The 16504-nt window shown below is 40.7% G+C and overlaps 1 protein-coding gene across 1 annotated transcript in view; it reads left to right on the top strand.

Moving 5' to 3' along the window:
• Positions 1–16040, top strand: part of Gucy2f (guanylate cyclase 2F, retinal) — a 101925-nt gene extending 85885 nt beyond the window's left edge. Inside the window, exons 15-18 of the mRNA XM_052171171.1 lie at positions 7546–7644; positions 10812–10906; positions 15767–15855; positions 15953–16040. Coding sequence (XP_052027131.1) covers positions 7546–7644; positions 10812–10906; positions 15767–15855; positions 15953–16040 — 371 coding nt within the window. The remainder of the gene's footprint in view (positions 1–7545; positions 7645–10811; positions 10907–15766; positions 15856–15952) is intronic.
• Positions 16041–16504: the final 464 nt, after the last annotated feature.

Below are 16504 nucleotides of genomic sequence, written 5' to 3'. Positions count from 1 at the left end.
TCTAATTTTCCTAATAGGCTAAGGACCTTATTTTGTAAAAACCCATTTAACTGAACCTGATCTATAGTCTTTCCCCAGATGCCTGAACTGGTAGGATGTTTTCTCTAAGAGCTCCCCCAAAGTCTATGTATGCTGAAATCCCAATCTCAAACCTTTGATGTATGTCTCTTTCCCCTGTAACTAAATCCTCCTCACCTTACAAGAGTCTGGGCAAGCCTTGCCTATAAGAAACTTCTTCACTGAGTCAGGTCCTAATAGCCAACTCTACATTTTCTAAAATGCTCCAGTTCTTCTGTCTTTACAATTTGCTTGACTTCAGCCACATTGTCTTGCAATGTTGCTTGCTTGCCGATTGCTTGGCAGTCTCTTCTCTTCATTCAGATGTGAATATCTGAGACCATAAATTACTTATTTCTGAGTCCCCATAGTACCTATTGTACCCTAGTAGAGGATACTGAATGAGAAAGACATGAATTAAAGTGAAAAGTGAATATACATATATATGGTTTTAGTTCTTTTTTTTTAATTTATTGATATATTTATTTACATTTCAAATGATTTCCCCTTTTCTGGACCCCCACTCCCTGAAAGTCCCATCAGTTGCCTTCCCTCCCCCTGTTTTCCCACCCAACCCTTCCCACTTCCCTGTTCTGATTTTGTTCTATACTGCTTCACTGAGTCTTTCCAGAACAAGGGGCCATTCCTACATTCTTCTTGTACCTCATTTGATGTGTGGATTATGTTTTGGGTATTCCAGTTTTCTAGGTTAATATTCCACTTATTAGTGAGTGCATACCATGATTCATCTTTTGAGTCTGGGTTACCTCACTTAGTATGATGTTCTCTAGCTCCATCCATTTGCCTAAGAATTTCATGAATTCATTGTTTCTAATGGCTGAATATACTCCATTGTGTATATATACCACATTTTTTGCATCTACTCTTCTGTTGAGGGATACCTGGGTTCTTTCCAACTTCTGGCAATTATACATAGGGCTGCTATGAACATAGTAGAACATGTATCCTTATTACATGCTGGGGAATCTTTTGGGTATATGCCCAGGAGTGGTATAGCAGGATCTTCTGGAAGTGAGGTGCCCAGTTTTCAGAGGAACTGCCAGACTGATTTCCAGAGTGGTTGTACCAATTTGCAACCCCACCAGCAGTGGAGGAGTGTTCCTCTTTCTCCACATCCTCACCAACACCTGCTGTCTCCTGAATTTTTAATCTTAGCCATTCTGACTGGTGTAAGGTGAAATCTCAGGGTTGTTTTGATTTGCATTTCCCTAATGACTAATGAAGTTGAGCATTTTTTAAGATGTTTTTCTGCCATCTGAAATTCTTCAGGTGAGAATTCTTTGTTTAACTCTGTACCCCCATTTTTTAATAGGGTTGTTTGGTTTTCTGGAGTCTAACTTCTTGAGTTCTTCCTATATATTCGATATTAGCCCTCTATCTGATGTAGGATTGGTGAAGATCTTTTCCCAATTTGTTGGTTGCTGATTTGTCCTTTTGATGGTGTCCTTTGCCTTACAAAAACTTTGTAATTTTATGAGATCCCATTTGTCAATTCTTGATCTTAGATCATATGCTATTGGTGTTCTGTTCAGAAACTTTCTCCCTGTACCGATGTCCTCAAGGGTCTTCCCCTGTTTCTTTTCTATTAGCTTCAGAGTATCTGGCTTTATGTGGAGGTCCTTGATCCATTTGGATTTGAGCTTAGTACAAGGAGACAAGGATGGATCAATTTGCATTCCTCTGCATGCTGACCTCCAGTTGAACCAGCACCATTTGTTGAAAAGGCTATCTTTTTTCCATTGGATGTTTTCAGCCCCTTTGTCGAGGATCAAGTGGCCATAGGTGTGTGGGTTCATTTCTGGATCTTCAATCCTGTTCCACTGATCTGCCTGCCTGTCACTGTACCAATACCATGCAGTTTTTAACACTATTGCTCTGTAGTATTGCTTGAGGTCAGGGATACTGATTCCCCCAGATTTTCTTTTGTTGCTGAGAATAGTTTTAGCTATCCTGGGTTTTTTGTTATTCCAGATGAATTTGATAATTGTTCTTTCTAACTCTGTGAAGAATTGAGTTGGGATTTTGATGGGTATTGCATTGAATCTGTAGATGGCTTTTGGCAAAATGGCCAATTTAACTATATTGATCCTGCTGATCCATGAGCATGGGAGGTTTTCCCATTTTTGAGGTCTTCTTCCATTTCCTTCTTCAGGGTCTTGAAGTTCTTGTCATACAGATCTTTCACATGTTTGGTAAGAGTCACCCCAAGATACTTTATACTGTTTGTGGCTATTGTGAAGGGGGTCATTTCCCTAATTTCTTTCTCAGCCTGCTTATCCTTTGAGTATAGGAAGGCCACTGATTTGCGTGAGTTGATTTTATAACCTGCCACTTTGCTGAAGTTGTTTATCAGCTGTAGGAGTTCTCTAGTGGAGTTTTTTGGGTCACTTAGGTAGACTATCATGTCATCTGCAAATAATGATAATTTGACTTCTTCCTTTCCAATTTGTATCCCTTTGACCTCCTTATGTTGTCTAATTGCCCGAGCTAGTACCTCAAGCACAATATTGAAAAGATAAGGAGAAAGGGCGCAGCCCTGTCTAGTCCCTGATTTTAGTGGGATTGCTTCAACTTTCTCTCCATTTAGTTTGATGCTGGCTACCGGTTTGCTGTATAATGCTTTTACTATGTTTAGATATGGGCCTTGAATTCCTGTTCTTTCCAAGACATTAAGCATGAAAGGATGCTGAATTTTGTCAAATGCTTTTTCAGCATCCAATGAAATGACCATGTGGTTTTTTTTCTTTGAGTTTGTTTATGTAGTGGATTGCATTGATGGATTTCCGTATATTGAACCAACCCTGCATTCCCGGGATAAAGCCTACTTGATCATGGTGGATGATCATTTGATGTGTTCTTGGATTCGGTTAACAAGAATTTTATTGAGTATTTTTGCATCGATGTTCATAAGGGAGATTGGTCTGAAGTTCTCTTTCTTTGTTGGATCTTTGTGTGGTTTTTGTATCAGCATAATTGTGGCTTCGTAGAAGGAATTGGGTAGTGTTCCTTCTGTTTCTATTTTGTGGAATAGTTTGAAGAGTATTGGTGTTAGGTCTTCTTTGAAGGTCTGATAGAATTCTGCACTGAAACCATCTGGTCCTGTGCTTTTTTTGGTTGGAAGACTTTCTATGACCCCTTCTATTTCTTTAGGGGTTATGGGACTGTTTAGATGATCTATTTGGTCCTGATTTAATTTTGGTATTTGGTATCTGGCTAGGAAATTGTCCATTTCCTCCAGATTCTCCAGTTGTGTTGAGTATAGGCTTTTGTAGTAGGATCTGATGATTTTTTTGGATTTCCTCAGTTTCTGTTGTAATATCTCCCTTTTCATTTCTAATTTTGTTAATTTGGATACATTCTCTGTGCCCTTTGGTCAGTCTGGCTAAGGGTTTATCTATTTTGTTGATTTTCTCAAAGAACCAGCTCCTGGTTTTGTTGATTCTTTGTATGATTCTCTTTGTTTCCACTTGATTGATTTCAGCCCCGAGTTTGATGATTTCCTGTCTTCTACTCCTCCTGGGTGAAATAGCTTCTTTTTGTTCCAGGGCTTTCAGGTGTGTCATTAAGCTGCTAGTATATGCTCTCTCCATTTTCTTTTTGGAGGCACTCAGGGCTATGAGTTTTCCTCTTAGCACTGCTTTCATTGTGTCCCAAACATTTGGGTATGTTGTGTCTTGATTTTCATTAAATTCTAAAAAGTCTCTGCTTTCTTTCTTTATTTCTTCTTTGGCCAAGGTGTCATTGAGTATTGTTCAGCCTCCATGTGTATGTGGGCTTTCTCTTGTTTTTGTTGCTATTGAAAACCACTCTTACACCATAGTGATCTGATAGGAGGCATGGGATTAGTTCGATCTTCTTGTATTTGTTGAGGTCTTTCTTGTGACCAATTATATGGTCGATTTTGGAGAAGGTACCATGAGGTGCTGAGAAAAAGGTATATTCTTTTGCTGTAGGGTGAAATGTTCTATAAATATCAGTCAAATCCAATTGGTCCAAAGCTTCAATTAGTTTTACTGTGTCCCTGTTTAGTTTCTGTTTTCCTGATCGGTCCATTGAGGAGAGTGGATTGTTGAAGTCCCCCACAATTATTGTGTTAGGTGCAATGTGTGCTTTGAGCTTTAGTAAAGTTTCTTTTACAAATGAGGGTGCCCTTGTATTTGGAGCATAGATGTTCAGAATTGAAAGTTCTTCTTGGTGGATTTTTCCTTTGACCAGCAAGAAGTGTCCCTCAGTGTCTCTTTTGATGACTTTAGGTTGAAAGTCAATTTTATCTGATATTAGAATGGCTACTCCGGCTCGTTTCCTAAGACCATTGGCTTGTAAAATTTTCTTCCAGCCTTTTACTCTAAGGTAGTTTTTGTCTTTGACATTTAGGTGTGTTTCCTGTATGCAGCAAAATGTAGGGTCCTGTTTCCTTATCCAGTCTGTTAGTCTATGTCTTTTTATTGGGGAATTGAGTCCACTGATGTTAAGAGATATTAAGGAATAGAAATTATTACTTCCTGTCATTTTTGATGTTATTTTTATATTTGAGTAATTATCTTCTTTTGGGTTTGATGAAGGAAGGTTACAATCTTACTTTTTCCAGGGTGTAGTTTCCCCCCTTTTATTGGAGTTTTCCTGCTATTATTCTTTGTAGAGCTGGGTTTGTGGAAAGATATTGTGTGAATTTGGTTTTGTCATGGAATGTCTTGGTTTCTCCATCTATTGTGACTGAGAGTTTTGCTGGGTATAGTAGTCTTGGCTGACATTTGTGTTCTCTTAGAGTCTGCATGAGATCTGCCCAGGATCTTCTAGCTTTCATGGTCTCTGGTGAGAAATCTGGTGTGATTCTGATAGGTCTTCCTTTATATGTTACTTGGCCTTTTTCTCTTACTGCCTTTAATATTCTTTCTTTGTTTAGTGCATTTGGGCTTTTAATTATTATGTGGCAAAAGGTATTTCTGCTCAGATCCAGTCTGTTTGGAGTTCTGTAGGCTTCTTGTATATTCATAGGGATCTCTCTCTTTAAGTTGGGAAAGTTTTCTTCCATAATTTGTTAAAGATATTTGCTGGCCCTTTCAGTTGTAAATCTTCACTCTCATCTATACCTATAATCCTTAGGTTTGGTCTTCTCATTGTATCCTGGATTTCCTGGATGTTCTGGGATACAAGCTTTTTGCATTTTGCATTTTCTTTGACTCTTGAGTCAATGTTTTCTATGGCATCTTCGGCATCTGAAATTCTTTCTTCCATCTCTTGTATTCTGTTGTTTATATTTGCATCTATGGCCCCTGATTTCTTCTCAAGGTTTTCTATCTTCAAAGTTGTCTCCCTTTGTGATTTCTTAGTTGTTTCTACTTCTGTTTTTAGATCCAGGATGGTTTTGCTCAGTTCCATCATTTGTTTGTTTGTGTTTTCCTGTAATTCTTTAAGAGATTTTTGTGTTTCCTCTTTCATGACTTCTGCCTCTTGACTCAAGTTCTCCTGCATTTCTTTAAGGTTTTTTTTGCGTTTCTTCTTTATTGGCTTCTATCTCTTGAGCCTTATTCTCCTGCATTTCTTTAAGTGATTTTTCTGTTTCCATTATACGGGTTTCTAGCTTATTCATGTTCCCCTGCATTTCTTTAAGAGATTCATTTATGTCCTTTTTGTGTTCTTCTAGCAGCATCATGATCAGTGATTTTAAATCCAAATCTTGTTTCTCTGGTGTGTTGGCATAACCAGGACTTGCTGATGTTGGAGAGTTTGGTTCAGATGCTGCCATATTGCCTAGATTTCTGTTAGTAGCGTTCCTGCGTTTGCCCTTTGCCATCTTGTTCTCTGGAGTTAGTTGGTCTTGTCCCTGGCTGGTGTTTGGGCCTCCTGAGGGGCTCTGGGGCTATTACTGCAACATTATATGGCTGGGTTTCTCCTGTAGCTGATTGCTGATGTGCTGTCTTCCTCTTGGGTGCCCTTGCAGCTCTAGTGTGCTTTGCCCCAGATTGTGTCTGTGAATCAGATGGAGCCCATTTGCACCTTCAGGGAGTGCTGATGGTGTATGCTGCCGGGACCTTTTCCGCCTGCTGATCACTCTGCTGGCCAGCGTAACTCCCAACCGGGTTGGTGCACACAAGGCTAGCCTGGCTGCTCAGGCCCTGGGCCCAGGTAAAAGCCCGGGAGGTCAAGGTCCGAGCAAAGTTCCCCTCTGGCTATGACTGTTAATTGGGTCTGTCAGGTGGCCAGGATGGCGGGCATGTGTGCTAGCGCTCCCTGAATGTGCCGGGAGAGTCTGCTGGGCTAACAACCTCCTGGGCGGGTTTACACACATATGGCCCACCAAGCCGCCCAGTTCTTGGGGTCAGTCCAGGGCCTGTTGGGGCCTCGACCCCCGCTTTGTTAGCCTCAGGCTATGCCTGTTACCGGCTTTGCCTGCTAGAGCTCTCTGGCATCCTGTAGGCAAAATGGCGGCGCGCGTGCGTGCAGGCTCGGGCAAAAAAACCTTCTGGCTGGGTTGGCACCCCAATGGCCCCCCAGAACAGCCCAGGGCCTGGGTGCAGGCCAACGCCCGTTGGGCTTAGACCCCTGCGATGTTGGCCTCGGGTTATGTTTGTGTACCTCAGTCTGTCCGATATCTCTGGAGTCCGAAACCAAGATGGAGGCGAGTCTCTTGTGACTGGAGGGAGGCAGAGTTCTGATGTGGCTTCTGTGCGGTGAAAAAGGTTTCAGTTCTAATTTGTTCTTATTTATAGTAGGAAAAACTTTGGAAGCAAAACAATGACTTTAATTCAGGAAATAGCATAGATATGATGAAAATTTAAACACAGAAACAGCAAAATTCAGAAAGGTAATGATGGGGGACTTTCTATCAACTGTTGTGCTCATTTTTCTGCCTTCCTGCTGAAGTTGTCTTTTTTTTCAGCTATCTTGAACATGTAACACAGCTGTAATAGTGTGAGAACAAAAATTTCTGCAAGGACAAATGGGAAATAATTTTGGATTATCTCTGCACACTGTTCTTCCACACCCGTACCACAGATAATGGAAAGTCAGCTCTGTTTGTTTACACATTTTCTGATTGTCTGAGCAATAATTCTCTTCATTGACACATTTGGGAGATGACTTTCTTCTAACCAAGGTGCACAAGAAACAGTCACATTTCCCCCTTGCAGCAAACCTATTTGGATCCTGTGTCCTTGTTCAGGCTTTTCTGGTTTTATTTTGATGTTTCCTTGTCCTGTTGGCAGATATCAGCATTTTGAGTAGAACTCTTACTAGAATAGTGGTGCAAATCAGAAAGGCAGTCATGTCTGGAACACAGTAAATTCACGGTCTTGTAAACCACCATTCATTATTCAATCATCAGTCTTCCTCTAGATTTCTAGAGCAATGGTTTGACGGGAGCTTTGGTTCTTCTCCTAAGTCACCCACACCCTGCTTGCATGGCTCTTCTGTTAGCACTAAATATACACCTGTTAACTCCAGTCCCGCTCTCCTGGTGTTCAACAGGGCCTGTTGTTGCTGGAGTGGTGGGCCTCACCATGCCCAGATATTGCTTGTTTGGGGACACTGTGAATACAGCTTCTCGAATGGAATCAACAGGGCTACGTGAGTATTTGTAGATGGCCAAGGTGAGGCTGTCTTCCAATTGGGATAGTGATTCTTCAAAAGAGGAGAAAGAAAATCGGATACTCGGTGCTTTATTTTGTTTTAAGAAAAAGGAAAAATAATTCAAGACAATTAAGGTCTATCACACATTCCCCTGGCCTCTAATAGCAAACCAGTAGGGGGTGATGTTGGACTGAACATGTCCCTATCTTGTTCTAGAAATAAAGCAGTAGCTAAGTGCCACTGAAACAACCAGTCAATTTGATCAAAACAACTTCAAAAAGTCTTTTGGGCAAGAGAAAGAATTGGCCAGCCCAGTAGGTGTGAGGGAGTCATGTAGAGAAGAGAACTAGGTAACAGACTGACATTTTCAGTTTTCAACTAGTTTGTAAAGGCGCACAAGCCAGCTGCCTCCCAGCTGGCTGTTGCTGTGTGCTGCTGGAGTCCAATTTTTGAACTAGTTAGATCTCCAGGAGTTCCTGACTCTATCAAATAAGCCCCTAGAACCTAGCTAGCAATAATCCTGCAATCCAAGGAGCTTGGGATTCCAAAATAATTAATTCCAACTGGCCTGTGTGTAAAATCCTTAGCTTCTATCAAAAATGGTCAGAGTGGGAAGGATTCTACTTCCTCTTCCTCCTATATTTGCAAAAAAAAAAAACTGTACAAATTTTTCTGCCACTTCTTGTTATAGGCAAGATGCTTTATCAACCATTTCTTGACTGCTCCTTGTCTCTACTGAAATACAGTCAGCATGTGGCTTTTTATTGATATCATGGTTCAGTAAAGCAAATTCTCCAAGCTATTATAAGAAAAATGTAGAGAACAGAGTTAAACCCTATGCAAAGTTTTCATGGAATTTTATTTAAGTGAATGAAAGAGATGATTTAAATCAGCAGCAACCTTGGGCTTTGCTGTGACTAAGGCATGACAAGCTCCTTCTTCAGCTCCAACTTCAGCAATATACTGACACTAGTCCCTGATGGTACGGTGGCCTGTAGCACAGCTGGTGGCACCCTGTTTGACCCCACTCTGCATCATTCATGGACAGAAACAGGTTTAGACAATGGATCCAGTCTTAGCCTATCTAGCTAGCCTATGCACCCATGACTATGAGGCAGTACGGAACTTAGAAAATGTTTTCAGAATAAATTTTGTGGCATCTGGGAAAGTCTTTAAAGCCCTCTCCCCAGATATGGCAGAAGCCATGGAAGTGGCCATCCAGGGACCACTGTGTGCATATGACTGTCCATATGACTTTACCTTGAAGTACAACCAAACATAGAGTGAAAATAGTCATGGAACTGCAATGCAGATTTGGCACAGTGCTTAGGACTGATGTAAGCTTTGTAGAAGGCTGAAGTCATATTCTGATCTGCACTCAGGAAAACTCCTCACATTACACTTTGAAAAGAGAGAGCTGAGAACAGAAATTGAATTCTGAGATTTAGGCAGCATCTTGTCTAGTGGTCAGGCAGGAAGAGAAAATGAATGCACTGAATCACCCACAGTAAGTGCTTAGTAAGTCCAGGCTTTGCAGTGAAGGCATTGTGTGAGATACAAAGAAGCATGCTCACGTGATCCCTGTATGTAGGAAGCTGGTTAGTGTGCTTTTCTAAAGGCTTATGACTTTGACTGAATATTGCAGTAAGCTCTACCACTAGCGAAGGGCTCACAAGAGGTAGCCTGTTGGATGTGACACTAGGGCATGTAACATACTTCCTTTTTTTCTTGGGTGGGAACAAATATGGCTTTATTACGGAGGCCATAGGCTCTTGCTATGTTGCTCCGGTGGGCCCCAGGCTCCTAGGCGGCTGGCAAGGTTACAAGCCAGGCACAGCTGTGACTGATCTGGTTTTAAGAGGTCACTGCCTATAGGGCTCTGTCTTCAGCGGGGGAACATACTTCGTAATAAAAAAAAAAAAACAATATCATCAGTATCTCCTTCATATCCAAATAAATAGACTGGGATTCCTAAATGGGAGTAATTAGGGTCTTATAAGTGATCCTCCTTATGTCAATAAACACTGGTTAGAATCAACTCCTTTTTTGTTTGTTTTTTTTTTGTTTTTGTTTTTGTTTTTTTGAGCTATGTGTACTTCAAGATTTTCGGAAGATCTGAGGCTAGTGGAACAACACACGGTGGACTGGATACACTTCTCAGGGATGTGGTTTTAAGGAACAGGACAACTGTTTGTGAGCGGAGGCTTTGGATGAATGTGCATCAATGGAAAATGACAAACAATTGGCACTGAGCTGTTAAGTAAAGGCCAATCCTTGTGAATATACACGATAAAGGTGTCCTGTTCTTTTCAACCACGTCTTCCTAGTCACATTGTAACCAGCTTCTGGATGGACAGCTTCTACGAGTACATATGAGAACAGAACATGGACTTTTTACTTAAGACTCGATCTCAACCAGTTGTCAGGTCACAGTGATGGTTGTCAGGAACCTCAAAGACTCAGAGAGAGCAAGTGGTTAGATTTCAGTAAAGAATTACAAATGGAATTTGAAAGATCTAGTTAGCCAAATATAAGTCTCCTATCCCATGTCGGAATCCAAGTCTGGAACAAAATACTTATGTCTGGAAGCATTCATTGTTCATTAAAAAAGTTAGCCTTGTCTGATGTTCACAAAATACTGATGGATAGAAATTGGGCTATTTGTCACTGATGTTTTAAATGTGATAATGCTAAGAGATGGCTGTCAGTGTACCTATTATGGAAAAGACACCTTTTTTATGCAAAGGAGGATTATATAGGTCTGGAGAATTCAGCCTTACTAACAAACCATGTAACAAACTGCTGAAGCTAAACTTCCCTCAAGGGAAGATACATTGTAGCTGAGAGCACAGTGGAGGTTGTTGCTTTCTGCCTCTCAAGCTTTGAGTTAAATTAATACCTTACTACTGCATGACCTTTCATCTGAGATGGCATCTAGGAGGCTGCTGGATGCTGCTGCTCATGTCTTCTTTGGGGTTGATGAGGTCATCCCTTCTCCTACTCCTCCTTTAATTCAACTATGAATACAGCTCTTGCTGCCCCCCCCCCCCCACTTTTCTGAGGCGTCTTATGCTCGGAAGTAGGGGCATTCATCACATTGTTCAGGTTTCGGGGATCTTACCAGTGAGAAAGGAGCCAAAGCAATGCTTCCTCTTCTTTTACAGCATACCGAATTCATGTCAGTCTCAGTACGGTAACAATTCTTCGGACTCTGAGTGAAGGCTATGAAGTAGAGCTTCGTGGAAGAACAGAGCTCAAGGTAAAACACCATTTGTTTGAGGAACCAAACCTCTCAGACACACCTGCCTCTTGAGAGGTCATGGTCTGTTGAAAAAGCTCACAAGGACTCTGAGACTTGGAGCTACATGCTGGACAAATTGTGGAGTTCCATTTGAGGTTTCTTCTTCATTGTTCTCCTCATACTCTTCTTCCTTCTCCTCTTCCTCCTTCATATTAACCTCAAATTGGATGTAGGACACTTGAAAATCTTTCTGATTTTTAAAAAAAGAATGTAAGTTTTATTGTTCTAACCAGAGGAATTGTCCAGAATTTGGTTTAGCAATGAGTTATGCTATTATTTTGGTTGTCTAATTTCCATTTTATTTATTCCTTGGCACTGCTGAACATAGTCACGGTATTGGTAAATTTAGATCTTTCACTTAGCCCACTCAGTGGCTGCCTTTGCTGAATTTCTAATCACACCATTGGTCCACTACACACACACACACACACACACACACACACACACACACACACACACAGGTCTTTCTCCAAGGCTGGGGTTCTCAAAGGGTGGAAGATTGGGACAGAGTCTGTTTCTATGAAAGACAAATGTTTAGTAAGATCTTTTCTCTCTGTTGAGGCTATTATTTGACCTGGAATTCGGCACTAGGATCATCCAACAACCCTTTTGGAATTTCCACTGGATTTTCTTCATCTCCTTCTATCTTTGTGGTCCTAGGTTTAAGAGACTCCAGGGGTCTGATAATCTAACTTGTTCATTTTAAGAAAAGAGTCAAGACCCAGAAAGGCAAAGCCTTTCCTGGGATATCATTGCCCTTTGCTAGCAGAATTAGGCCAGATCTCAAAAATCCCGGTTTGCTTCCATGATACCATGGTATATGAAGGTAATTTTTAAGTGATTATTCATGGGAAAAAGCAAAGATGGGCAGTAAGGGTGGTACAGTTTGTTCCTGTCATTGGTGTGCTTTCCCCTAATCTGGTGATCGACACATGTCAGGAGATTTAGGAGTTAAAGATAGAAGCGCTTAGCTCTGGTCGATCACCTCGTTTTCTACCTCATGTTAGTTCAGCTCTTGCAAGAGATTGTTAATATCTTCTGGCAGGTAGGATAATGCACTTGCAGAGGGGCAGAGGCTTTTCATCGCCTCTGCAGAGAACTCACACAACGACATGATGGGGTAGGGTTATTACATGGGCAGCAAATCGGATCGCTCAAGGCTTTTGTGATTCTACTGTACAGTCTGTCATTTCCCAGCAGTGAGGCACAAAGGTAGCTTGGTTTCCTGGAGCACTTTTCTCTCTATTGCTGGGTACAGAAATCTCAACTAAAAGCCTAAGAACTGAAGAGCTCTCACTTTTGAAACTGAAAAAAAAAGAAAAAGAAAAAGAAAAAAAAAGAAAAATTGGCCCTAGTTTCATGGTTTTTCAAGTACACAAATGAGAAATGAGGCTTAGCTTCAAAGGAGCCCTTTGCAACCTGAAGTTTCCCCTATCTCAGGGAATTTTGGAAGATGATTGTAGGAAGCATGAGGAAAAACTGCTTTTTAAAATGCTACACTGGTACCTGGTTTGCAGGGCGGCAGGAGCCTCATAAGGAAAACATAGTAACTGTGAGATATTTAGAGTGAAGAGGGAAAAAAAGATAGCTGAGAAAAGGAAGGCATTTTGAAAGAAAAGAAGAGGGGAAGACTCAAAGAGAGAGCATAGGAAAGCCCCCCCCCCCTTTTTGTTTCTGTTAATTTCACCTTCCTCCCCACAAGAATCAGAAATCACGCATTGTATAGCAGGAGTTGGGCCAAGAAGGTTGTTAGTGTATTGGAGACAGATAAGGTATGTCTGATCTGACTGTATCATATAGCCAATCCATATTGGAATGTTTAACTTAGCATTTCTACCCTTCATCCATTGTGTCTTTGCTTGCTCCTTGCGATGACCAGCTAGCTGTAATTTCAAAGTTGATGGCTGCAAATACGTTCTCATTGCAGCTTGAAATGTCTCTAGCAAAGCCTCTTTTCTTGAACTCCACCGTTGTATCCAGTAGCAATGTTCTTTCCTTCACTGAAGTGATGATTTTTTTCTGTATTGTTTTTCTTAGTGGAATACAGGCAGTGGCTTAGATTGGGCAAAAGAATAGAATATAATAATTACATGGGATACTCATAGTGATTGGGTGACTATAAAAAGAAAGAGACCAAACTGAGAAGACTAAGAAAGCTTAGGACTAGAATCATTTAGAGATGAGAAACTTGGCTTGTTTGGATAGCTGTCCCAATGCCCATGTAAACTCCTGCACAGTATTGACACCATGATTCCCTAATGCCTAACTAGCCAGTTCTGGTTTTTCAGTATCCTTTTCCTTATGGCTTTATAAAATTTTTGGACATTTGTGTTAACCTTTTCCTCAGCTGAGCTTACTTAAGTTACTGTTCTCTTGACAAGTGTAGAGCTTGTTACAGAGAGTTTGTATGTATTGTAGCATATCAATTCCATTTAAAAATCCAGAGATTTTTTTTAAAAAATTATAAACTTGCATTCTAAAAAGATTTTCCTAAACTATTGTTCTCAGCAAATGTACATTTTCATTGTTAGAAGTATTTGGTTCTCTGGTCCATACATACGAGTGTTGTTTTGTGATTTTTCTTCTTCTCCAGTCTCTTTTACTCCTTCTCTCAACCCAAACACACACACACACACACACACACACACACACACACACACACACACACACACACACACGATCTGAGAAATGAAGAAATAATACTGTTAGCTTTATGAAGATCAAATGGTCTGTTCTCTAATTTTTGAGTAACATCATACAAGCAACTTCATCATCTCCATGTTTCTATTTATCCACACAGGGTATCTTCCTACATAAAACTACCAGAAATCTCATTAGCCTCAAAACCTTTAAGATCCTCAGAACTTTCTTTTGGCCTCTAGGCATGTGTGCCCTATGACTCCAGTACATGGAAGAAAGCATGTGCCATGTAATGTGGATGGAAAGCTCATTGATGATTTTCAGTCTGACAGGCTTGGGTTCAATTATGTTATACTTGATTATTAACAAGCAATTTAATGCCATGAACATCAGTGTCTCAAACTGTAGAATAAGACTGATAGTAAGAATACCTTCAAAGACTTCTATAAAGAATAAATAAGACAGGCGACATCAATTATCAAGTATAAGTATTATACTAAAGCAGGATGATATTTTTTGGGTAGAGGGGCGATTCTATGGGCAGAGGGCTTGCTTCTGGCTTTGGCCATTGCTCTTCCTGTCTTCAGATTAGTGGAAGTGGTTGTTTAAGCAGGGAGCCAGGATTCCACAAAAATACTCTTGGATAAGCTCCAAAACCTCAGGGTACCCCTGGAGCTTCTTTGCATACTCTTTAATTTGGAAGCTTGCCTGAGCCTATAACACTTCAGTCTTCTTTTGCAAGTATTGGTTTAGCCTTTGCAGAGAGGCTCGGGATCCACTCAAATCTCTTCATAATCCTGGCGTCCGCAAAGATTTTCTGGAAGTTAATGTGCTGTCCTAGTGGCCTGTAGATCTCAAGAGAAACAGTTCAATGGCTATGGATTGAGTCCTCAAGTTTGAGTTCTAACAGTCTGAACCTTGAGAATTCTAAGTGATCAAAGGTTAGGAATTTCCATGAATGAAACTGTCTGATCATTTAGTAAACAACTATTCTACAAGACATTCCATGGTAAGATGAAGGAAAGCAGACAATTATTAGTGCCTAGTGTTTTAGAAAAGGTGACCTGGTAGTTGTTTTTGGTTAACTATTCTGTGATATGTTTAAGGAAAACCATCTTTTTATTTAAAACGTTGCTATAGGAAGGATATAGTAAGAAAAGAATGAGTGGTAGGGTATATCTTGTCTTTTTTTTCCTCTTCAGACATCAGAGAACCCAGCAATCATTTTGGGTTAGTTGCTTGTCAGTTAATGCAACTTGAGCTTTGTAGCATTGTTCCCTACTTGCTTCATTAATGGTTTGTTTGAACCATACATTTGCAACCTGCCTGGAGAATCTTAATTCTATATGCTTGATTTGTACGGCAATTCTAAATGAATTAGAGGAAATGAGAAGACAGGCCAAAAAAATAAAAAAAAATTAAAAAAAAGAAAAGAATTGAAGGGAAGAGGGAAAGACACAGTAAGAAAAAATTTTACTAGAAAAGTAGGACAAAAATAGAGGGAGGTGATACAGAGTCATCAAAGAGATGGTCCCATGGTGATTAGCATAGAGTTATCATCATTCTCTTCTAAGATCTGTCATCCTTGACAACCTACCAACTTGCCTATAAGTGGGGACATCCTTGGGGTGGTACTCTACTTAGAAAAACACGTCAGAAAAAATATGCTGCAGAAATATAGACTTCTCACAGTAACCGAGATGCCACAGGCTTAAAATCAAAGTTGTAAATCACATTTGTATTCTCCTCTGGAGTTTTATACTAGTCGTTGGATTGTAGAGCATAGGGAGAAGACTCTGAATGCATGTACTCTAGATGGGAAAGACTTGCTTAATGCCAAAAGATCAGGCTCAAAATAATAAACAGCACCCTCAGAGGACCATGCAGATGTTTGTTTGCTTTGAAGTCAAAAATCCCCATGTTGCCAAAAATGGAGCTGCCTAGTGGTGAGTACACAGAATGCCTGAATGACAGACAGCTCAGTATGCTGTTCACTTTGAATATGCAGCTTGCCTCAAGTAAGGAAGCCATATAGAAAACTGGGTAAAAAAAAATGGTGACAATGGGAGAACTGAGACTATTTCTGAGTTGAAATGATTGCTTATATCGTAATGACCAGTGGATGTTTTTAGAAAAAGTGGCTATTATATGGTTAAGAATTTTTATATTTTCAATAAGGGCAAAGGCACAGAGGAGACCTTCTGGCTTGTTGGAAAAAAGGGTTTCACCAAACCTCTTCCTGTACCCCCACCAGTGGGCAAAGATGGGTAAGTGGAATTCATTCTTAATCACTGGATCCCTTTTCCTATGGCCCACTTTGGCATACTCCCTTTATACCTATTTTGGTGTCTCCTGCCCCTGCAGGCAAGTGGGCCATGGCTTGCAACCAGCAGAGATTGCAGCATTCCAAAGGAGAAAAGCAGAAAGGCAGTCCATTCGAAACAAGCCATAAGGTAATGGCCGGTGGGGAAACAGATTTCCCAAGCTGGGACTCCCTTTGGCATGTGTGCCAGTCTTAGACTTTACGTTTTTGGCAGAAGGTAGCACAGCTGGTAAACTTCCAAGCTGCACTGAGTTAGGTAAAAAAAAAAAAAAAAAAAAAAAAAAGCCCTTAATGTGGAGACGCCTGTTGCAGAGTGAATTACACTTGAAGGATATTGGCTTTCATGGCCTGAGAGTGCCCTTTACCTTCTACATTGATAACATGGTTGAATGCTAACAACTGTGGTCTTTTTATCCCATTATCAGGCAGGTGCACCTGTCTCTCATTCCTAAGCACCTAAGCCATGTGGTTAGTCGATGCAGGTCTCTAGAGATTGACATCTATCTAGGCAATACAGCAATGGCCTCCGCTTCACGGAGCCATGCATTGCTGTGACTATATTGACTGAGATACTTACATCATTTCCTCTGGAG

The sequence above is a fragment of the Apodemus sylvaticus genome, chromosome X (assembly GCF_947179515.1).
Source record: "Apodemus sylvaticus chromosome X, mApoSyl1.1, whole genome shotgun sequence".
Taxonomy (NCBI): Eukaryota; Metazoa; Chordata; class Mammalia; order Rodentia; family Muridae; genus Apodemus; species Apodemus sylvaticus.
The sequence above is the reverse complement of the archived record's forward strand: the minus strand, read 5'-3'. Positions and strand labels throughout refer to the sequence as shown.